This window comes from Neomonachus schauinslandi, chromosome 12 (assembly GCF_002201575.2).
Source record: "Neomonachus schauinslandi chromosome 12, ASM220157v2, whole genome shotgun sequence".
In the NCBI taxonomy this organism is placed as follows: domain Eukaryota; kingdom Metazoa; phylum Chordata; class Mammalia; order Carnivora; family Phocidae; genus Neomonachus; species Neomonachus schauinslandi.
The window spans coordinates 91,845,125-91,868,677 of NC_058414.1; the positions used below are offsets into that span (position 1 = coordinate 91,845,125).

At 50.3% G+C, this 23,553-nt stretch overlaps 2 protein-coding genes across 2 annotated transcripts in view; one reads left to right on the forward strand and one right to left on the reverse strand.

Moving 5' to 3' along the window:
• The window catches only part of TBXAS1 (thromboxane A synthase 1), a 149,966-nt gene extending 140,180 nt beyond the window's left edge, over window positions 1–9,786 (forward strand). Inside the window, exons 10-13 of the mRNA XM_021692857.1 lie at window positions 1,831–1,922; window positions 5,615–5,752; window positions 7,145–7,307; window positions 9,549–9,786. Of these exons, the coding sequence (XP_021548532.1) occupies window positions 1,831–1,922; window positions 5,615–5,752; window positions 7,145–7,307; window positions 9,549–9,623 (468 nt within the window). The 3' untranslated portion in view covers window positions 9,624–9,786. The remainder of the gene's footprint in view (window positions 1–1,830; window positions 1,923–5,614; window positions 5,753–7,144; window positions 7,308–9,548) is intronic.
• A 2,910-nt stretch (window positions 9,787–12,696) lies between these two features.
• PARP12 (poly(ADP-ribose) polymerase family member 12) overlaps window positions 12,697–23,553 on the reverse strand; it is a 38,076-nt gene continuing 27,219 nt past the window's right edge. The window contains exons 9-12 of the mRNA XM_021692926.2: window positions 17,957–18,032; window positions 15,998–16,128; window positions 15,021–15,172; window positions 12,697–13,809 (exon numbers count right to left, since the gene is read on the reverse strand). Coding sequence (XP_021548601.1) covers window positions 13,484–13,809; window positions 15,021–15,172; window positions 15,998–16,128; window positions 17,957–18,032 — 685 coding nt within the window. The 3' untranslated portion in view covers window positions 12,697–13,483. The remainder of the gene's footprint in view (window positions 13,810–15,020; window positions 15,173–15,997; window positions 16,129–17,956; window positions 18,033–23,553) is intronic.

Consider the following 23,553-nt stretch of genomic DNA (forward strand, 5'->3'; position numbering starts at 1 on the left):
GCATGGCCAACTCCACCATTCTTTGACATAAAACGGAACTATGGGGCCCCTCACTCAAAAGGCAGGGGCAAGTGCCATTAACAGTAGATACAGAGGTTCTCCCTTTTTTCTTCTTTAGCATGAATCTTACCATTCACCTTTACGTCATGCAACGCCAGTTTTAAATGTAAATATCAGAGCATTTAACTCACATGCAGAATCACTGAAATTACACAATTTGTATTTTGTGACTCACAGGCCAGAAGAAACAAGCACAAATCAAACTACTAAGCATTAGAAAGAAGAGAGGTGCCCCAGGGTCCCCAAGGAGGCACTCCCCCATGCAAGGGGGTAGTGCGTGGGCTGGGGAGCCAGGCCCTCACGTGTGTCTGGGGGCCCTGCCCCCTTCTGCCAGCCACTAGACCCACGCAGGGCATGGTGTGGCCAGCTGCAGGCCCGAGAATGGCTCTCTGAGGCGGGGGCCACTCAGGGCCCCTCCGTGGACAGCTGGGGGCCTGCAGTCTGGACTTGCCCCCAGTGCTGCCCTCTGCCGCCCTGGGAGGGGGGGTCAAAGGAAGCGAACCTCCAAGCTGAGGACTGCTCTTGCAGCAGCACTATCTGGTTGAGAGAAAGAAGGTGGTCACCAACCAAGCAGGTGACGCACTCTGGCTCTGTGGGGAGTGGAGTGAGCGGGACGACTTGGGGAAACCCAGCAGAGCCGCGAATAAGCCTCCATGACCCCATTCTAACCCTCCCCCGCATCCTGCTCCCCAGCTCACATCCCATGTGTCCCTCCTCCCCAGGCCAGGGGTGACGGCGAGGGTGACAGTTTCACTCCAGTGGGCATTGTCCAAGGGACCCTGGGGTACCCCCAACACAGGGTGCTGGGTCATGCTTCTCCACGCCTCCGCCCTTGAGTATCTAATCTGCATTTCCCGACCTTTCCTAACCTGACCGAAGAGCAAAATCTCCTTGTCTTCATTTGTATTTTTCATCACGGCAACTTTATTTCTCCTTCTATGCTCTGCCCGTTCATATCCTTTGCCCATTTTCCTAATGAGTTTCTTTTCTTACTGACTTAGAATGGCTCTTTGGGTTTTGTCACTATGCGTCTTTTATTTCACTAGAACTTTTTTTCTTTTTTTTTTTTAAAGATTTTACTTATTTATTTGACAGAGAGAGACACAGCGAGAGAGGGAACACAAGCAGGGGGAGTGGGAGAGGGAGAAGCAGGTTTCCAGCGGAGCAGGGAGCCCGATGCGGGGCTCGATCCCAGGACCCTGGGACCATGACCTGAGCCGAAGGCAGACGCTTAACGACTGAGCCACCCAGGCGCCCCTAGAACTTTTTTTCTGTATCTGCGATTTCACGCTGCATTTTTTAACTTTATGATGTACCAGTTACTGCCCCCATGGTCACCCCTCCGAGGCTCGGTTTTCTCATCTGAGAGATGGGAGAGCAGCTGCCTCGTGGGTCTACAGGGAGGATTAAGCCAGATCGTGTCTATGCAGTGCGTAGCCACCACGCCACCCTCTCTCCATCAATGCTCGCAGCTACGCCTGCCACTGTTGCGTTAGAACCAAACTTCTCTGTAGGACACTCCAAGGTCCCCAAGTCGCAGGCTGGCCGGGCTGGTCCGCGGTAACATACAGCACCACGACACAAGTCCGAGGGAACACGCGGGGTGCTGACCTAACGCAGCTTGGATTGTACTGACTGCACTTTGCCGAGTCTCCGTTTATGAGCCTGCGAAGTTGGAGCAGGACTCTAAAGCTAATGGAGAAGCCAGAAAGCTGTGGGACTCAGTGGGACTCAACTTTCTTCATTTGTCACCACCCCCCTCCCCCCCAGACGGCCCCTGACTACAGCAGCCTCCAGGAAGGCCTGACCTACCTGGACATGGTGATCGCAGAGACCTTGAGGATTTACCCACCGGCTTTCAGGTATGCCTGAGCTCCCCCACCTCCTCCCCCTGACCAGGCCCCCGGACCCCAAAGGCCCTTCGGGACATCACTGTCTAGGCTCCTCACCAGTCCTCAGTCTGTCACCACCTGCGTTATCGAGAATGCTGGACTCAGGTTCCTGGAAGGCAAGGCCTGAGTCTTGGATTTCTTGGGTTTCAATGACTTCCATAGAGTGACCATAGCAGTAAATGTCTGGCTCATTTTCCTCTACATTAACTACCTTCTCAAAGGTTCACTGGTCTGTTTTTGTTTTTGTTTTTTTTTAATTTTTTTTTTTAAGATTTTATTTATTTATTTGAGAGAGAGAGAATGAGAGACAGAGAGCATGAGAGGGAGGAGGGTCAGAGGGAGAAGCAGACTCCCTGCTAAGCAGGGAGCCCGATGCAGGACTCGATCCCGGGACTCCAGGATCATGACCTGAGCCGAAGGTAGTCGCTTAACCAACTGAGCCACCCAGGTGCCCTCACTGGTCTGTTCTTAACATGACCTTCCTCCCCAACGCAAGCCAATCTCCTTGGCCTCCTAGCCTTCAATAGCATTTGCTAGTCCTCCTGCCTGTTCGTCCGTTCGTCCATTCTTTCATTTGGCAACTATTTGTTGAGTCGAATGCTGGGCCAAGCACGGGGAAATTGGCCGTGTACAAAACAGATAAAACCCCTGCCCTTGGAGTTGATGTTCCAGGGGGAAAATTCCAAAGTCTGGGAGGCTGCTCCTCACTCTCCAGCCACCCACCCTGCCCCATCCTTCAAGCTCCAACCCAACCCTCGCTACCCTGGGCAGTTTGCCTCTCCTTCCCCAGCATTTTCGAGCAAACTGTACTTCCTATTACATCCTTGGACACTTCTCACCCCCTCTGGAACATCTCGCCCGTGGACATCTGCTCATACCACCAACCTGTAAGTGCCTCGAAAGCAGGAATCTGGTCTGCTTCTTTCCAACTCCCCCTAAACAAGGCAAAACATGGAGCACAGGATCTTAACTTGGGCCCCCAGGCCTTTAGGGAGGGAAACAGTGACCACATTTCAGGTTCTAGAAACAAGAAGCAACACAAAGCATTTAACCTATCATAAGTTCCACTCTGCAGGTCTAAAAATTAGTATACCCCATCATCCATATGGAGGTACCTTTTGCCATTCTAAAAGAGAAAATGTGGATGCTTTGAAGATATATCATTATATTCCAAACCAAAAACATCATACAGAGTGTGATTATAGATATTGTCCAAAGTGTTTGGACCCGGAGCAAATACAGAGAATTCCAGAGATGTGAGTGGAATCACATGGTCCTCAAGCACACAGGGTTTCAGGGCCCTGAAACCCCAGCACTTGCCGGGCCGCTCTCCTGACGCCGGCGTTAAGACCGATTCTGTGGGCCTTCCCTGATTTCCTTGGCAGCCATGGCACTGTCATCCAATCCTGCTTTTTTAATGATTTATATCCAGCTTCCCTCCAAGGGAACTGTGGGCAGCTGCTATACACGTTAAAATGAAGCTCAAAATAAAACATTCAGTGATAGAACAAAGGCCATCCAGGCGGAAGAAGACTTTACAGGACCCCAGAGAGGGCCGATAACGGGGGTCAGGTCCCCGCTCAGGTGCCGCGGCTCCTGCCAGAGAGGAAAACCAGCAGAGTTGAACAGGCACGTTCTCTGGCAGGAGGAAAGTCTATAAAGTGATCAAAGACAGGTCCTTTCCTGGATCTAAACCCAATCAAGAACTCGACGCGTGAGACCTTTTAGCGGGGATGCGCTGAGTGACAAAGTGAACAGGCTCTTCAACACCCAAATGCTCTGATCGATTCTCCAAGCGACCCTTAGAAACTTTAGAAACAGTACTGCATAAAAGGCGGCCACATGGCTCCGGGGAACCAGCAGTGGGTGATCTCACTCGAAGGCAGGACAGAAATGAGGGAACTGGGATGAACTGGTTGACTCCCTCATCAAGTCACATAGAGTATCAGTGCTCCGTAATCGCAGAACAAATTCAGACAGAAAGTCGAGAGTCTCACACCTCTGCCCTTCGTGGGCTGTGTGACCTTGGGTAAGCGCTGTGCTGTTCTGTGCTTCTGCTTCCTGGGTGTTCAGTGGGCACACAATGCCTGCTCGCCCCCCCCCCACCCCCAACGAGTGGTGAGAAACAGTGGGACAGAACTTCTGAAAAGCTGCACACTCTAAGTCATATGTCACCTAATGTATGAGGCGAAAGCAAGAAGGACTGCCCTTCCAGGCGAAGGGCCAGCTTCCAGCCCGCTCCGGTCCTGGCAAGCCACAAGCTCCTGGGCCTCACCCTCCTCCATACCTACTCTGCTGGAATTTTTAATCCTATCAGCTCTGCGGACTTCTGTTAACAAACAACAGAAAGGAGAGAGCCAAGCCATCATTATTCTCAGCCAGACAAGAGGCCAATTCGCTTCAGCCCAGGCAACAGATTTGGGGGTGAATACAGATAGAATGCGAATTTTATTTATTTTATTCTACTTTATTATTTTAATCTCAGAAAAGTGCGTTGTCTTTTCCCAGGCCCTGACGCACCTTGACTGATAACCATTACCCACCAAAAAAAAAACCTCAGAATGGCCCCTGTAGAAAACTTACCAACTCTTGTTGAAGTATTATTAATGTGAATCCAGGATTCCATGCAGTATACATATTAATAGCATTGGTAGCTTAGGATCCGAATGGGGGCCCCCAAGTCCTGGCTTCTCTTGTTACATTAAAGGTTCCTGACAGAGTAATGAAGGCTGCCAGGAGCTTCGGGTTGCTCTTAATTCTTTTTTATAAGCGAGAACAGAATATAATGGTAATTAGTATAATAACTTTATCTCCTCTGAGATATTTAGGAAAGTCCAGCCCTACAATTTGAAATAAAAGCAAGCATAATTTTTAATTTTTAAAGTAATTATCTGTATTACGAAAATAGTAGGCTTGTACTTAAAAAAAAAAAAATACAAAAACCAAAAAAACCTAAACAATACAGAAGGATCTGAAGAAAAAGTTGGCACCTCTGGTCCCCTGCCATCCTCCAGCCCAGTCCCATCCCTTAGAAGAAATCATGGTGGAAGTTCAGGTATTCTTCCAGAAATTTTATATTTGTGTGCAAACATCTATAGTCTGGCCCTTAAAAATACAGTGTAAAACGGACTGTGCCATGGCATTTGGTAAACAATCTGACCAGAAGTTTTGTCCTCAGTAGAAGTTATCCATAGTGACACAGACAATGAATGGAGATCAGATGTTCAAACCCAAATTTCCTTTAGGTAAAGCAAGGGGGTAGGTGAGAGCCATTTAAAGAGGCTTAGCCATGGACAGAAGATGAGGGAAAGTGTGGCCAGGGTCATAACCCAGCAAGCCTCCCACAGGGAGAAGCCCTTCAAAGGTACCCGTGTTCCCCCAGTCAGGCCTAAGAGAACTCTTCAGGCTTGATGGATGAATGCATATTCACTGAGGGCCAAAGGAGTCTAAAGAGCTTGGAGGCTTCAGGGTTGTGGGCAGTAGAAGGTTAAGGGGCAGGGGGTAGAAACCATCCTGGTCACCCCTGCAAGAAGGCTGGGCCTCCTATCCCCCTACCCCCCATTCCACACTTGAGGCTCAGACCTCATTTGCCCCAGCGTGCTGCCGGCAAGCTCTGCTTGTTGCTGTGCATCAAGGCAGGGGTGACTGACGTGTCCCCACAGGTTCACGCGGGAGGCGGCGCGGGACTGCGAGGTGCGGGGGCAACACATCCCCGCGGGCACCGTGGTGGAGGTGGCCGTGGGCGCCCTGCACCACGACCCTGAGTACTGGCCACAACCCGAGACCTTCAACCCGGAGAGGTGAGCTCAGTCCCTTCAAATGGGCGATGCGAGTGTAAGGCGCTTGGGGGAGGCAGCCAAGGGGAGACAAAGATTTAGTAAAGTTGTCCCCAGTTAAAAGTCATGGAAAATAGATAGTCGAGAGACATAATTTCCAAAGGACATAACTGTACCATTTTTAAAAGGCCCAAACAGAATGCAGAGTTTTCGCATTTCAGCAGCCCTGCGTACAAGTAACAGGGCAATTTCTAACGGGTGTCCTCTGTTCAAGCCAAGAAATGGGACACAGGATCGAATTGCTGGTGTGCACTGGAACTTAACAAAACATCATTTCCTTTTTTTAAAAAAATCGGAGCTTGTTCCAAAACAAGAGTAATCGCAGAAATTTCTCCCCGAACTCAAGAGATCCAGCTGTGCTAACAAGGTCGACCCAGATCCCCACTCCTTGGTCCCCTATGTGGATTGGGTCCCTTGTCTACATTTCATTTCTAGGCTCCCGGGTTGAAAATGTCTGAGCAGGCATCCACACCCTCCTCATCCGAATCGATGGCTATCCCTTCCTGGTGTGATCTGGCAGTGGGGAGGGCTGGGCAGACAGACCCTGTTTCCACCTTGAGGAATTTCAAATTCCCGTGGAAAGAGGCCCCACCCCTACGATCCCGCCCCGGGGAAGCCATGGGCAGCGGGACCCAGATAAATAATTTCCGGCTGAACGCAGTGAATATCGAGCGCCAGGGCTGAAGCCGAAGTGAGCTGGCTATTATAAGACAGTGTGGGCACCCAGCTCTACTGTCCCGGAGCACAGGTGGCAAATGCTTTGTGACAGCAGGTAGGAGAATTCCTGCAGCGGCCCAAACACAAAAAGCCCCCAGTGGTTCCAGTTTCACCGCGGGAACCGGAGAGGCAGGTGTGGGCAGGGGAGCCGGCGGCCAGGGTGGCCTCCGTGGATAAACCCGCACGACGCCGCCTCCAGGCAGGGTTGGTCCCCAGGGATTCTGCTCAGGGAGCTGGTGACGCCTGGTGTCCTGTTCTGGCTCCTGGGGAATCTGGAGCCACCTGTGGATTCTTAAGATTTTTATCCTGGTGGATCCTAGTGAGCCTTCAGATTCATTAACAACACAGTCAGTTCTGGGGGCGGGGGGCAAGAGGGCCTTCCAGGTGATCCTTCTCCTCCGCAGTCCGTCTAGGGCTTTGCGGGATTGCGGAGAGGGCAGGACGGAAGCTCAGGGACAGCTCGAGGGCCCGAGGGGACAGGAGTCTGTTGACGGCGACGGGGTTCAGGCCCACGTGCTGGGAGCGCGGCCTCAGATGAAGGGGCCCCTCGGCCACTGCGAGCGGCTGACGAGGCCCCCCCGGGGAAGGGAGGCGGGTGTCCCGGGGCCTACCCTGACCGCCCGGCTCCCCCCTCCGCAGGTTCAAGGCCGAGGCGCAGCGACGACGACGTCCCTTCACGTACCTGCCGTTCGGGGCGGGCCCGCGGAGCTGCCTCGGGGTGCGGCTGGGGCTCCTGGAGGTCAAGCTGACGCTGCTGCGCGTCCTGCGCCGGTTCCGGTTCGAGGCCTGCGTGGAGACGCCGGTGAGGCCGCGGCTCGGGGCGCCGAGGGAGGGGGCGGTCCTCACCCCGGCTCTCAGTGCCGGGCCAGTTCCTCCGGATCAGTGTGAGGGGGGTGGGAATAATCACACCTTCCCCCCCTCCCCGCCCTGTTCCTCTTGTGTGAGGGTTGAATGGGTCCGCACAAGTGCTCCGGTACGCGCCTGGCCCAGAACCCGAGTCTGCGTTCCTATTACTACGACCGACCTCCTCTGTTCTGCGAGGCTGCGCCTGCGAGGCTGGAGCTCTTCCCTGTTCAGCGAAGAGGACCCAGGGATCCCCCAGAGTAGGTTGTATTATTCCCATTCTTCAGGTGAGGAGCTAAAACAAAGCTCAGAGAGGTTAAGTCACTTGCCTGAGGCCACGCACTTGGGCTGCAGGCTCTGTGAGGGCAGGAACCAAGTCTGTCCTATTCACTGTTGCAGTCTCCAGCACGAGGAACGGCGCAGGTGCTCACGCGTTCACTGAACGAATGTTAAAGAGCAAATGAACGACTAGCCAGGGAGCGAAGAAACAGGTTCCAACCAGATGTGGCGCGCCCCCCAAACCTCCCTCCTTCCTCTCCCTCTAGCTGCCTCTCTGCGGTGTCTGTGCCTACACAGCCTGAACATGGTGCCCCTCCATGCCTGTTCAGGAGCCCTCTGCACAGCCGGATACGAGCATGAATGGGGGCAGGTACTAAGTACACAGTGATGAGTGGACAACTTCTAGAGTCCGAGAGCGGCATTGCCTCTGACAAACAGAGACTGGGTTCAAGGCTGGAGAGAGAGAGGGGCAAATTGGAAACATAGAGCCAAACCAACAGAGAGAAGGGCAGGCCCCCAAATGACTGAGGTGTTCAGTGTGTGCAGGACTTCCCTTTGGGGTTTGTCTCATTTCCCCTTGATCTTGACAAATGGTACAGCAGCCTTTGTCCCAAAACCCTGCTTATGCCTGGCATTCCCCAGCTCAAGAACCAGGCATGAGTCCCTGAGCCTCCTGGATCTACGGAGAGCTCGTCTGAGCCCACTTTGTGTTTTCTGCCCCAACTTCCCACTCTGGGAGGGTTCTACCCACTCCTCCCTAGCTGGAATGCCATCCCCCGCCTCCACTTCCCTGCCCCCAGCCTAATCCCATCTTCCAAATCCTTTAGTGTTCCCTCAGATCCCCAAGTGGCCCTTGAGAAGTCCTGCTTACAGGGCTTCTCCCATTCCTAGCCCCACCTCAGGTGTCCATTCCTCCAGGAAGCCCTCCCTGACTTTGCTAGCTCCAACTGATTCCTTTTTGGAAGTCCAATGGTGTTTCCAGTTTGTCTAGACCGGTGTTAATACAGTAGCTGCTAGTCACATGTGGCTTTGTAAACTTTAATAATCAAGTAAAAACTCGGCCCCTCATTTGCGCTAAGCATATTTCTAATGCTCAGTTGCCATGCATGCTACTGGCTACCATACGGGATAGCACAAGTTTAGTTCATCTTGTTTCTTGGTGATATAACTTGTCTCCCATTTGAACTTAGCCCCCAAAGACATCTGAAAAGCCCACCAAGACCCCAACACTAAGGCCCAGTGATTCTTCTTTCCCTTAAATCGTTCATTCACATTAGCCATTGAGCCATCATTTTACCCAGGACTCAAGGGGACACGCTGCTTCTTGAGTAATTCTTTGGCTTTTCTTCCAAGTCCCCAGTCCACCATCAATCTGCCTCGTAAGTTAATGAGGAAAGCTTTCTGAATGGCGGTGAGGCTAGACCACGGCACACATGAGAAGGGGACAGTATGAAGCCACTCTCCCAAAGCCCCTTGGAAAGAGAGGGGGCTGCTCAGTTACCACCAGGGCACCGGGGAGTGAGAGGAGGGGAGGTGAGAGAGTTTGAGGCTTTGCTCTTCACTTTCCAGTTGTGTGACCTTGGACGAGTCACTTGGCCTCGTTGAACCTCCATTTCTTCTTTTGCAGAGTGAGATACTACTACTTCTTATGCAGGCTTCTTGGGAGGATAAATGCTAAGTTCCTTACTCAGCGGCAGCATTTTATTAACATGGGAAAGAGGGTCAGGCACCAGTGTGCTACTGGGGCCCCAGCCCCCAGTGTCCCCGAGATGCAGCTTTGCTGGCTTCTCAGGGCCATGCTAGGGAAGCTGCTTTGCTCACTCAGCCCTGCTGTCCCTCATTTCCACAACCCCAGGCCCAGTTCCAAAGAAGTTTCCCTGTAGATGCAGTTAGCTGTAACCAGTCTCTTCATCTCTTTTAGGTACCACTGCAGCTAGAATCCAAATCTGCCCTAGGTCCAAAGAATGGCGTCTACATCAAGATTGTCTCCCGCTGACAGTTAGTGTTATGAGGACACTCCCAGATTCAAAGAAAACCTTCATGTGGAAATTCAGATTTTGGGCGAAAACATCACTGAAGCAACTGAAAGGGTCCCTGACATGCAAGTATAAAAGAGGTCTTTATAGAAGATTTCCTAAATGCTTAATAAATGTTTGTTGCACTTAGTTTTGACTTTGCTGATGATGTACGAACCACTGATCCACCTCTCTCCATCAGGGTTTGCTGATAAATAAGCAAAAAATGTACTTTGCCAAAATGACTGAGAACTCGGGGTTTTGAAGGAAGTCCTGGCCTCAGGATGGAAGGAATCTATAGGGCAGAGGACACGGGGACGCTCAGGTGAGCTGCCCTGGATGGCACCAGCTGCTGGGCCTCTTTAGCTTCTGGTGCACTCGGGGTGTGTGACTTAAAAAAATGACATTTATCAGAAGCCCAGCTTCAACAGTGGCTCAAAAGCTTTCTTATGCTTTGATTTTCCTAGGTAGGATAATACTAACTTTATAAGGTTTTAATACACAGAAGAGTGAGAGAGACTGAAATGTAGTCATCGGACCTTCTCTTAATTTTGATCAAAGAGTCAAAATACAGAAGCGAATTTGTTAAAACTATCGTGTTGCTGAGAAGGGCTCTCAAGTTGAATCCCACATCTGCCACCAGCCACGTGGCTGCTGGTCTTCCCACGTCCCTGTGCTTCTGTGTCCTCATCTGTAAAACGGGGCAGCTGACCTTGATCGAAGCCCCCTCCTCTGCACCATCTGAGCAGCATGAAGAGGCTGAATGTCCTATAGATAGCATTCCGAGCAGGAGTCGGGAAGCATGGCTACCCAGACGCTGACCCATCTTTAGGCTGTTTCAGGAGAGCTGGCACAAGAGGTTTCCACGTATCCATGGCTGTGGATGCTGCCTCTGCCGTTGGGTCCTCTCCCACTCCAGCCCAGAAGACCCCATGCTTCCCCCAGAGTCCTTCCCCAGAGACAAGAAGGCAGCCTCGTCCCCCAGCGCTGTCCCAGCCCTAGGAGCTGCCCAGCCAGCCCATCACACAGCTCTCTCTCCACCCTCGCTCTCACCACTTCTGTCTGGGCCCCAGCCCCTTCTAGATGTCTGGTCCTGGGGCTCAGACTCATCGGAGAAAGCCACATGTTCCCATTCCTGGTGACCCATCTGCCCTTCCTGACTGGCCTGCCCATCTCCCAGCCCCCGACCCTCTATGGCCATCACAGAGCCTCATCCTCGAGAAGGGCCCAACAGAGCAGCTGGCTCCCTCCTCAGAGCACGGCCTGCACCCAGCGCCCCTGGCCTGTCAGCTCCATCCATTAGCTTCCCTCACCTTCTCTGTCCAGGTGCTTCTCATCTTCAGACACAGCAGTGAGGCTTCCTCATGTTCTAGAATTGCTGGACTCGGCCCTTCCACTGTTTCAACCCACAATCCCTAGCTCCCCTGAAATCCCACCATCCGTGTGCAATGCCAGCTACCACGGGGCAGGAGATGGCACGGACTGGACCCTCCACAGGACCCTTTAGCTGGATCTCAGCCAGGTCCTCGTGACTAGTCAGTCACACACACTTGCCCTGGGTGCCACCGCCTCTTTGCACCAAGAGAGTTACCATCATTTTGACTTCGTCCCATCACATGCCCACCCCCCTGATCCCACAGCCTGGTCACACGGACCCCGTCCGTCTCTCAAATTTCAGGTCCAAGTAAGTGTTCTTCCTGGCTTGCTTTCTGAAAGGTGAGCAAATCCAGGGCCCCTGCAGTCTTTGTAGCTCAACTGCCTTGTCTGGAGCATGTGATCACCTCCCACACCAGGTTTCGCCAGCCATCCGTCCCACCCACACTCCCCAGTGGACCATCCTTGCTGCCCATCATTCAGCTCCCAGCAGCCAGATGGTTAATGAGCATGGGATCATTTACATTTAAGACTTAGCAGGCAAGCACCTGATTTGATGGTTCTCCCTGACACCCCTCTGCCTCCCCGCCTACACTGTAGTAGGACCATGACTCAGTCGAAAAGCAGTGAATAAAATTTCATCAGTCAGGGTATGGGGTAAATATTTTGGTGGCTCTGAAAATCATACCATGTACAACCAGGTGACTAGCCCAACAGGTGGGTAAGGTAGTACTGCTGTTGCTACATTTTTCTGGTCATAGAATTCAGTCTTCTCTGCCTTGATTAGCTGACCTGTGTAAGGTTCCAGGGCATTCCCTACACCTGTTCCAAAGATGGAAAAACTCAACAGCCTTGGATCTGAGAACTTGAGGACAAAGTGACAGAAGCGGAGGCGTCCCATGAAGTGGACACACTGTATTAGGAAGGTGCGGGGATGGGCAAGAAGGGTGTAGGGGAGGAGGAGGAGGAGCCCATTGCTGAGGACTGAACCCGGAGACCAACAGGGAGAGGCACCTCATGACACAGAGCTGCCCTGCCCGCCCCTCCTCCCCGGAGCAGAGCCAGCCAGTGCCCAGCAGAGACTCCCATCGACGGGGTGCTTGGGTGGCTCAGTCGGTTAAGTGGCTGCCTTCAGCTCAGGTCATGGTCCCAGAGCCCTGGGATCGAGCCCCACATCAGGCTTCTTGCTCAGCGCGAGGCCTGCTTCTCCCTCTCCCACTCGCCCTGCTTGTGTTCCCTCTCTGTCAAATAAATAAATAAAATCTTAAAAAAAAAAAAAAAGAGACTCCCATCGACTGCTATGTGTGCAAGACACACTCAGAACGCACCCACCCCTCCATGTCCACAACACACTCTGCTCAGTAGTCAATCTGGGTTTTGTGGAACTTGAAATTCATAGCGGTTGGGGGAAAGAAAAAAAATATGAATATGTAACTTTTGCAAATTTAACGGAGATGTAGGACCATGTGGCCATATAGTTAGGGCCCCTCTTACGGTTGTGGAAGAAGCCCCAGCAAGTGAGTGGCCCTGAACCTTCAGGTTCATCAGCTTTAGGATAAGTCACACACACAGCCCCCAAGGCCAGTACTGGGGGCTCTGTTATATCCCAAAACCCAGAAAAGTGTCTGTACCCCACAGGTGCTCGATAAATAGATGCTGAAGAATGAGCTTTGGTTGTCGCCCACTTCAGATAAATATTCTTTTATTTCCATTCTCCGTTGTGACATTTGCAGCACAGGTATTCAAATCTCACAGGAACAGAAAACCCACATTCGGACGGTGTCCAGTGTGCTCAGATGTGGGAATGGGCCTTCGTGGGCAGAGCCCGGGGGTCCTTGGCAGCCACTCATCCCTGTCACCTTCCACTGAATGGTGTGGACCCCGCGACAGGGCCCCAGTGATGCCACACAGTAGCCACTTGCTCTCACACCGTGACTGATAGGCCGACTCCAAGGCCAGAAGCCCAGGAGAAGAGCTGCCTGGATTAGAGCCAGAGCAACAGACAGGGAGGCCTCCTGCACTGATGGCTACTGTGTCATTTTGACAAAAAATTAAACAAGATGCCACTGAGACCCTGAAAAACCAAATGACTCACTGCAGAGACGGAAACTTAAATTTAAAATCAATCCATAAAATAGTATCTAGAAACTCTGTGCCTGGTGCCAATCAGCCACAAAGTCAACGAAGAGTGTAAGTAATAAAACTTTAACACACTAGTAAAAGGCAATAACAGGACCACCTATAATCACTTCTGGTTAGTCTAGTAACGAGCCCAAGAGTGGCTTAAAATCGAAAACCATTACCAGTGCGAGATTAAGAATGTAACTTCATCAGGAAGTCAACGTTAAATGAACAGTTCATTAAAAGTTTTTTTTAAAAAAAAAAAAAAAAAAAAAAAAACACACCTTCCCGAATAGCTACTCCAAGGAAGACAGGCCTGAAAGGCATTAAAAACACCCTGACGGGCTCACTGCCGGCCCCCAAAGAAAGATGCCAAGGAGAAGAGGGTGGAGGCCCCCGCCATGGGCTTGGTGGAGCTGACGTACTGGATGATGTACTCCGGGTAGACCTGGTGCTTCTCGAAGACCACGAAGATAGAGGGGTCAGACATGCTATTCACGCAGCTGTCATAGAAGACGTTGCCAAGGCCCTCCTTGGCCGGGGGGCGGACGAAGGAGGCGTTGCCTCGGATGAACTCCCCCACCAGCACCCGGGCCAGGAACATCGTGTGGGACTTGGTGTCGGATTTGCTGTAGTGGTGGGAATATGCGGCGTCTCGGGCAAAGTAGCTCCCTGCAAGGACACACGTGGGCTCAGCTGGGCGGCGGGGGCGGGGGGTAGCCCGCAGCCTGGAAGGGGAGGCTCGGGTGTCCCGTCAGCCAGGTGACACCCCTGCCTCCCTGTCCTCCCATTTCTCCAGCCTCTTCCCTCATGAAGGGCATCAGAGGCATCACCAAACTCTGAGAGAGAAAACTCAAGTTCTGACTTGGTCCCTCAAATCCTAAAGGTCCCCTGGGCACATCACTCCCTAGCCCCCAAACCTCAGCTTCCTCAGCTCTAAAATGGGGCTGTCATGCCAGCCTCATAGGGTTGGTGCGGAAAGAGCATAAGATCCCATACACGGAGCACTGTAGCCACCAGCAGCCCCGCATCGAGAATTCCGAAGCTCGTTGAATGGGACCTGCACTGGAGGCTGCCACACACACATTCGGATACACGACCCACCACTGGCTTCCGTCCATCCTGCCCCTGCAGCTGTTGCCACACCTGATTAAGGCTGATTGATGGACAAGTGATGGAGTCGGAAGAGGGGCTGCTGACTACAGCATCACATCATATGAGAAGTTTCAACTTAGCAACCATGTCATGGTTACAGCAAAGAACGTCCTTGTTCTTAAGAGGCATCAAGGAGGAAAGGGCATGATGTATGCCACCTACTGGCAAATGGGTCCAAAGAAATAAAGCCAATGCGGCAAAAGGTTAAAGCTGATGAATCTAGGTAAAATTTATGCAGGAGTTTTAAAAATATTATCCTTGAGACTTCCCTGTGAGTTTGAAATTATTTCCAAATAAAGCTTAAAAATAACACAGGAAAACAGCTAACTCCCATTCCAGCTGGGATCTCAAGTGTTCAGATCCCCATTCTGATGATCACGGGGGCACAGTCTGGGGCCGGACTCGGGGTTGGGAAGGCACCTGCTCTCCTCCCCCCACCCATGCTCACCATCTCCAGGGCCTCCACTCCACAGGGACACAAAGCCCAGCCTGAGCAGGGCAGCTCCTGCTGGAACCTTGGGTGAGGCTCCTGGCTGCACACGGAGAGGAAGGGTGCCACCAGCTGGGCACGCCCCCCAGAGGGCCAGGAGTCCATAACTCACGGAGCTGGACCCAGTTCATCAACTCACACAGGTTCCCCCATGCCCTCCATCAATTTGCTTTAAAAGGGTTTCCCAGCCCCTGGGAGGAAAGCCGAGTTCTGTCAGCAGGGCCACCTTTGCCCTTACCCTTGCCGTAGGAAGTACCATGAAGACCACAGACCCGCCAGTCAAAGTTCTGCTGGCAGATGGCATCGACGAAATTCACACTGGTGCCATGGAACAGCTGCCTCTCATCGACCACCTTCCCTCCGCTTCTCTTCTGCATCTGCCCTTTTTGCCTAGAATCATGGGATAGGAGGCAGAGGGTGCTTGGTGCCAAATACAGGCCACTTGACCCAAGAAAACACATTGTATGAGAAGCATCCTGAGTCCAGGCCCGGGAGACCAGGGTGAAAAGCACAAGGGAAGCCTTTGCCTCCACAGCTCAAGGCCTCTTCCACTTCTTGAACTCCGGAAGCAGACCAGACCCACTTCTTCCTCACCACCTCGCTTCCCCTGGAGCTTAGCTAGGGAAGCTGGGAAGCTGGGGCATGCTGGTCAGTGGGGGGCCATCCCTCTCCCCCTCAGTTACCCTGATTTCATCACTGGTCCCAGAGTACAGATGACGCTGATCCAACCCCCTCTTCTGGGGACAGGTCAGCAGGACCCCAGGCCCGCCTTGGTGACCCGCTGCAGATCTCCTCCCTACAAGGACAAGTCGCTAAGCACCCAAAAACATGCTAGCCCTCAGGCACAAAAATGAGGCCCGGCTTCCTGGCTATCAGGACAACAGCTCTACCTTCCTCTGGGCGTGGGTGGCTGACACAGACCAGTCTGCTGATCTTCAGGCAGGGAGGCAGAAGGCACCAGCCTGAGTGCTGGCTGTCACCAGGGCAGCTTGAGCCCCCTCAGCTCTGAGGGAAGTGCCAGCACTAAGCTATAAAGACGGAGAGATGGGGAGGAAAGCAGGGACACAGCTCCCGATGCCACCAGCACTGGGCAAGCAGTGGCTGCCATCTCAGATTGTCCCTGAAACCCAGGACACGTTTGGCAAGCAGCTAGCTTCCCATGTATGCACTGGAGGGGACGGTCACCAGCCCAGCAAGAGTGGGCCCCTCACGTACCACTGGTAGACTTCCCAAAGGGCCAGATTCTGGACTCGCTCAATCTTCTGAACAAAGTAGAAAGGCAGCGTACGGTTGAATAGGTTCCAGACCTTTTGATACTCGTCTGATGAAGAACTGAGGGTTATCTTCTGCAGGAAGCAAATATTTTTTGTCTGTTACCCTCAAAGTGTAAAATATAGATCAGTCCCTTCCCAAGGCTGCTCATAAAATGCTAGAACTGCCAGCAAGCCCAGACAGTGATCACCACTCTCCCTTCGCCCAGGGGTGTAGGGGTGTAGTCTCTCCAGCCGTGGGGTGTATGCAGTTTGTGGTCACTTGTCTTTTGTTCACTATGAAACCCTCCTAAAGGACAGGTACGTGATGCTCATGTCAGCACCACTCCGGGTGTCCCCAGGACGTCCCTGCTCCTCCTCTGTACCCACACAGGGCAGACTACATAGTCTACAGGATCAGAGTTGGTGTCAGTAAATGCGAGTGCACACGTTTGGCGGAGGGGGGCAAACCCCGCTAAAGCAGATTCAGGCTCACGGGCAGCAGTGCGTGCAGCAGGAGCACGCCTCACTGCGAGTGCTAAGGAAGAGGTCAGGCTGGCAGACGGGCACGCATCAACTCAGGAGCCCGAGGAGACTTGCGGGACGCTGCCTGGCTACTGCATCCTCCCAGCCCAGCCCACCTCTCCCTCAGTGCCTTGCTCTGGGAAATAGCACCCCCTAGGGGCCAGGAGGGGCCCTGACCAAGGGCAGCTGACCTCTGCACAGTGACAATCCACAAATTCCTGCACTTGCAGCCTGCACTTAACCAACCACCCTGTTCCCTACTCTACAAGGCTTGGCCCGATGACAGCCTGTTAGGGGATCCCTGGGAAACCCCTCTGTACATGGCCTTCCCCTACCCTGAGTGCAGTCTGAACGTCCACAGGGCTCCTGCAACTGAAACTCTGACTCTGGTTTCCTTGCTCCCATCCCATGGGAGGACATCAAACTCCTCTCCCTCAAGTGGGGACCAGCCTGCCCCCCCCAGACCAGACTGTCAAGGGCTCCCATACCTGTCATGGCCTGCAGCTCAGCCCCACAACCAAGCGCTCCACAGCACGGCCCTGAACTCCCTCCTGTTCCCCAGCATCCTTGCGCACCCTCCATCCTGACCTGGGCTCCTTCCCTATGCAGTTTCCATTGACCTTTATGTTCGTCCCCTACTTCTGCAGGTACAAGCATCGGCTATCACTTAGGTGTGGACCCAGTGAAGCCTTCCCTATTCCCCTTAATATGGTCACCTCATCCTGTGACACTGAGTACTGCTGTTCAGACTCACACAGCCCTTCGCACGTGTGTCTGGGCTGCTGGGGTCTGGGTGCATGCCGGGGTCTGGGTACAACTCAACGAGAGGAGTGCTCTCAGGGCAGACAAACCCAGAGCCCATCTGCACAGTGCTCGGCAGGAAGTCAGTGTCAGAGGGCAGTCTGAGGGCCCCACACACGAGGCAGTAGTGGACAATGACCTGAGTACTCTACAGAACTCAGTGTAGCTCTTGTCAGCTGGCAGGCCTGACATGAGCCATGTGAATTGGTGTTCCTGTCTTCTGGTATCTGGCACTTTCCAACAGGAACTCCCCTCTACATGTCCCTCATCATATGCAAATCCTCCCCTGGTTTTGTTTTCTTGCTTAGTAAAACTAATACTTATTGGCTAAGCAGCTGTTAAGCTCCTATTTCTGCCCTTTCCAGAAATTTCCAGGTCATCATCCTTCATCCACAATACATCCTTTCCCCTTGGGGCCACAACCATCTTCCTGGTGGCCATCCAGCCTTAAAATCCCCAAGACCAGAAAATAAAACCCCACACAGCTCCTCTCTCCAGCCCCAGCCTGGCCTCACAGCTTCCTCAGTGGTGGAGTCTTCTCACTCACTATGTCTAAGAACACCCTCCTCCATGGCCCAAGGCAGCGCAAGTCCCATACCTTAAAGCCAGGGTCTGGCAGGGCTGAGGGATCCCAATGGTCTGGGATGCTCTTTGGGCCTTGAAACTTGACACTGCTACAAAATGTAAACAAAAACACTGAGATTTTGTTCTTAGACTCAAGCAGATCTACTATCAGCAGCCGCCACTAGCTGGTACCACCAGTCTGGGGTCTCAGCCTAACATTTTGTAAAAGCAGGTAAAAAGGTGAGGAGACACCTAAGCACACTATCCACCATGTAGGAGCACGTCTGTCTTTGCCCACGTGGCCAAACCCTAAACAATCAGGCACGAGGGATCCATTTCTCACCTGTATCTCAACACTTGCATGGAAGGCAGAGAGTATCTGATAAAAGGAGCACACACAAACTTTCATCCACAATTTAAAAATTCAAAGAGCTCTTTTTTCAAGCAGCCTCAATGAGGTATAATTGGCATACAAAAACATTTTAGAAAATGTATGTCAAAACTCATTTGGCAGGAGCACCTGGGTGGCGGTCAGTTGAGCGTCCAACTTGATTTCGGCTTAGGTCATGATCTCAAATCATGAGATCAAGCCCTGCATCAGGCTCCGCACTCAGCAGGGATTCTGCTTGGGATTCTCTCTCTCCCTTTCCCCCTCCCCCAACACTCATGCTCATGCTCTCTCTCAAATAAATAAATGAATCTTCAAAAAAAAAAAAAGAAACCTCGTCTGACAGTAGAAGTTTGACTGGAACTGCTAAGAGGCTATTTGCAGTCTGTATATATCCTATTTAAAGGGACTAAGCTTATTTCATACCACTGCAATATCAGCATGTTTAATTACAGGTTTCACATAACATAAGCACCATATCCTTCCAAAAAACGTAAGTAAAGAAAGACTGAGTTCTAAAAGACAAGGTCTAGGAACAGGGACTACATCCCTATAATTCAAAATCCTTCTGACTCCATTTCAGAATGCTCTGTTCTTCCTACAATAGATCTACCTTCTGTTTCCACTGGCATGAGACATGTACCTTCACCCTAAGCCTCAAAGAACTCCCACAAATAACTCTCCTAGGAAAACAGCACGTTATAACTAACCAAGGTCCCACAAGCAAGAATCAGCCAGAAATAGACCGTGGAGACTGAAGATGCTGAAATTATGAGGCAAGATTATAAGATTATAACACATCTTTCTTTTTATTATTCTTTCTGCGTTTAAAGAAATAAAAGACAAACTTTAAAAATATATGCAAGGAACTGAACTATAAAAAGATGTGGAGGGTTTAAAAAAGAACCAGAAAGAACTTCTAGAAGTGAAAGAGACACTCTTTGCAAGGACAGGCTTGCGAGCAGGGCAGACCACCTGAGGAGATAAGGAGTGAGCTGAATGAGAAGGGAGGGCAGTTATCCAGAACGGGGCCCCAGCAATGAGGGGATGGGAGATGTGGGGGAGAAGCTGGGACATAGAGAAGAGAGAGAGAAGGCCTGGATCTGGTCAGAACCTAACCAAAGTTCTGAAAAGAGAGGGGAGGAAAGGCTGAAGGCTATTTTAAGGAGAACAAAGGAGACTCAGTGACACAAAGTTCTAAGAAGCCCCAAGAATCTCCAACAGGATAAATAAAAGCACATGCCCAGCCACACCAGGGTTAGAGTGCATAACAGCAAGACCAACACAATCTGAAAATCAGCCAGAGGAAGACAAGAGTGAGTCTGGAAAAGGGGCTCTGGTTAGACTCACAGCTGATTTTGCAACCGCAGCAATGGAAACCAGGGGACAGTGGAATGACCTCTTCAATGTTCCAGGAGAAAATAACCACACCCCAAAATGCTATAACCAGTGAAAATATCTTTCAGGATTGGGGGTAAAATAAAGATGTACTCAAGCAAACAAAAACACAGTTTTCCAACAGACCTTCATCTAAGAAAATGTGAAAGGACAAAGCAGTAAAAATGTGGGTAAATCTAATGAAACATTCATTGTTTAAAGTAACAGTACCTCATGAAGTTAAAAAACAAGAGAGGAAATTAATGGAATAAGGTATATGGGAGCTCTTACATTATTTGACAGGAGGACAAAGATGCTGACCGACTCATACCTAAGAACACGTTACAATTTCTAGTGTGGCCTTTAAAAAAAAAAAAAAAGTAATACAGTGTATAACTTCCAAACTAGTAGAAGCAGAAAAAAAAATGAAATGAACAAAAATATCCATAAGTCGGCAAGAAAAGAAAAAATAGGACTCAATCACATGAATAAAACATTTTAATGGAGGCTAGTAGGACAGTAAGGAACTAAACCAGAGAGCTGATGTGTAAATGCCATTTCAAACTTGCCCTCAAACTCTGGTATTATAACTTTGGAATGTGGAGGTCATATTCTGTGACCCTGTCATTCGTGTAAACAGAGAAGTTGTTTCTGAAAGCGACCCACTCTCCGAGTCCCAGCTGGCCAAAGAGGCCCCAGCAGCCTTGCTTGCTAGTTACGACAGCTGTCTGCTGTCACCTGGGTTGCATGGACACTGTGTGACTCTCAGGTCAGTGGGGAGATCCTGAATCAGTCATATCTTAGTCTGAATTTGATCAAAATGATCACTTTTATTTCTGATGTGTGGTGTCTGTGGCCCCCTGAAGACTACGTTACAGTGATAACAAAAGACATCCAGTCTCAGAAAGGTGACAGACATATTTTTCCAAACTGTATCTAAGGTAGGCTCTGATTAGGGAAAAAATCAAAAATAACTTCCAGAAGTAGAAGCAGCCATAGTTAACTAAACTCTAAATCCAGAAGCAATACACAAGAGAGATGGATACATTTCACTAAAAAATAAACATTTCTGCATGGGTAAAATACTCTATAAACAAAGCTGACAACTAAGAAATCAAGAGAAAAGGTTTGTGATTTGTATAAGAAACTGAGTGCTCATCTCCCCAGTAGATAAAAGGCTCTTAACGTATTAAAAAAAAATACCAAAAGCTGACAGAAAATTGAACAAAAAGACAAACTATCCATAGAAAAAGGCAAATGGCTGTAACAGTTAGGAAAAAATACTAAACTTCATTCAGAAGAGAAAGCAAATCAAAATGCACTGTTAACACCCTTTGCTACCCATGAGAAGAGCGAAAGTCCAAGAGCTTGATGACTCACTTGTTGGCAAGGCCAAGGCAAACAGGTACCTCAAGCGTCTTGAGGCAAAGTGCATAATGGTTCAACCCTATTAAGAGGAATTTGCATTCACCTTCTCGAACTTTAACCTCCATGAATATGAAACAGCACGTATACCAGATCATCCACTGTGGTGTTTCCCTTGTAACAACAAAAGACCTAAAACAATGCAAAATATCCCTCCAAAGGGGACAGATTCAATAAAACAGGGTATGTACTGGTGATGGAGAGCTATGAAGACAGATTTCAGAAGACTTCAGTGTCCTGAAAGGGAATACTTATTTTTTTAAAAGATTTTATTTGGCTGAGAGAGAGAGTACAAGCAGAGGGAACGGCAGGGAGAGGGAGAGGCAGGCTCCCACTGAGCAGAGAGCCCGATGTGGGGCTCAATCCCAGGACTCTGGGATCATGACCTGAGCCAAAGGCAGACGCTTAGCCGACTGAGCCACCCAGGTGCCCTGGGAATAATTATTTTTAAGTGGAAAATAAAAGGTACAGAACAGTACATATAGAACGCTACCTTTAGTGCAAGAAAAGGGAAATCAGAAAATACTTTTATGTATATGCATTTGCTCATTTTTGCAAAAAGAAAGATGAGGATAAATCCAAAATGTATGTAAATGGCTATTCATTGTGCAAACATTGGAGACAACAGGGAGGAAGATACTGACTACTGAGTATACATTTTTCTTGGGCTGATAGTATGGAACTCCTTTAAATGACCATGCTCCACAAACACAACCACTGAAGTCCATCTGCGGGGCCCCAGAAGAACCAGCAGAGAAACTATCAGTTCGCCGTGAAACAGAAATGAGCCCGATTTCTCTGGCTAAAGGAAGGTGTAGCTGGCTGACGACAACAGCTGAGGCTGTGACACACCCAACTGTACCTGGCGCTGTAGTAGCTGCTGCCATCCAGGCCACTCTCCCCCTGTATGTGGCCATGTAGACTGGACAGGAAGGACCCTTCTCCCAGCTCCAACCCCAGGATATCTGCACTCAACCTAAAACTACTGGTTCAGAGGGGGTCTGATCAGAACCAAACTCATAAATATGCCCCATCAGCTGCAGGAGGGCCCTCTCCTGCTCCTAAATGCTTACAAAGACAGGGGCTCCCCTTGTGGCTTCTGGTAGTCACACAGGAACCCGCCCTGAGGATGAAGCTGGCCTCTTAGTGCCTGCAGCATCCATTTTTGGGTTTTTGGTATCCCATGATATTCAAGTACATAAAACCATGAAATACGGGGGGGGGGGGGTTTCCATTGGCATATAATTCCATTATTTTTCTATTACTTCAACATTTTCAAACACTCAGGTCTATGATTCAACTATTTGACTGAAAATACAAGCTGATGAGCCAGCTTCAGGCCTAGACTGGCTTGCAGATCACAACAACCAGCCTTATAATTGTGTATCACAAATCTTCTACCCACAAAGATGATGCTCTGGCTCCAAGCCTTTCCCAGCTCGTGGCACATGGATGCCAGCAGTCAAACTGCCACAGGTGACTCGGCATCAGAGCTGGCATTCATTCGTGATGCAACCAGAGCACAAAGAGCAACGTGCTTTGTTAGAAGCCAAGACCGCAGCTCACGCTACCAATCACAAAATCTGACTCTAAAAACAAACAGAAAAACCCAAAGAGCTACTGAAAAGATCCCTTCTAAGTTATAAAAAAGATACAATCACTTGAAGATGGAAACAGAGAGAAAATATGAGAAGTGAGATTATTACTGTTCCCTAATCATTCTCTAAATTATACCCTAAGTCAGGAAGCAGTTTTTTGGTTTCTGGAAAAATCTGCACAAGAATACCTTTATGACTCAGTAACACCACTCGCAAACTTACAGTTAAAATATCTAATTATACGGGACACGCCTAGGTGGCTCAGTTAAGCGTCCCACTCTTGATTTCAGCTCAGGTCATGATCTCGGGGTCGTGGGATCAAGCCCCATGTCGGGCTCTGTGCTGAGTGTGGAGTCTACTTGAGAGTCTCTCCCTCTGCCCCTCCCCCCTCCACAAACACCCTCTCTCTCTCAAATAAATAAATCTTTTTTAAAAAATCTAATTAAAGGGGAACCCTCTTACACTGTTGGTGGGAATGCAAGCTGGTGCAGCCACTCTGGAAAACAGTATGGAGGTTCCTCAAAAAGTTAAAAACAGAGCTACCCTATGACCCAGCAATTGCACTACTAGGTATTTACCCCAAAGATACAAATGTAGTGATCCAAGGGGCATGCGCACCCCAATGTTTATAGCAGCAATGTCCACAATAGCTAAACTATGGAAAGAGCTAAAAAATAGATAAAGATGTGGCGTATATATATGTATACACACACACACACACACACACACACACACACACACACAGAGAGGAATATTATGCAGCCATCAAAATGAAATCTTGCCATTTGCAACAACGTGGATGGAAGTAGAGGATATTATGCTGAGTGAAATAAGTCAATCAGA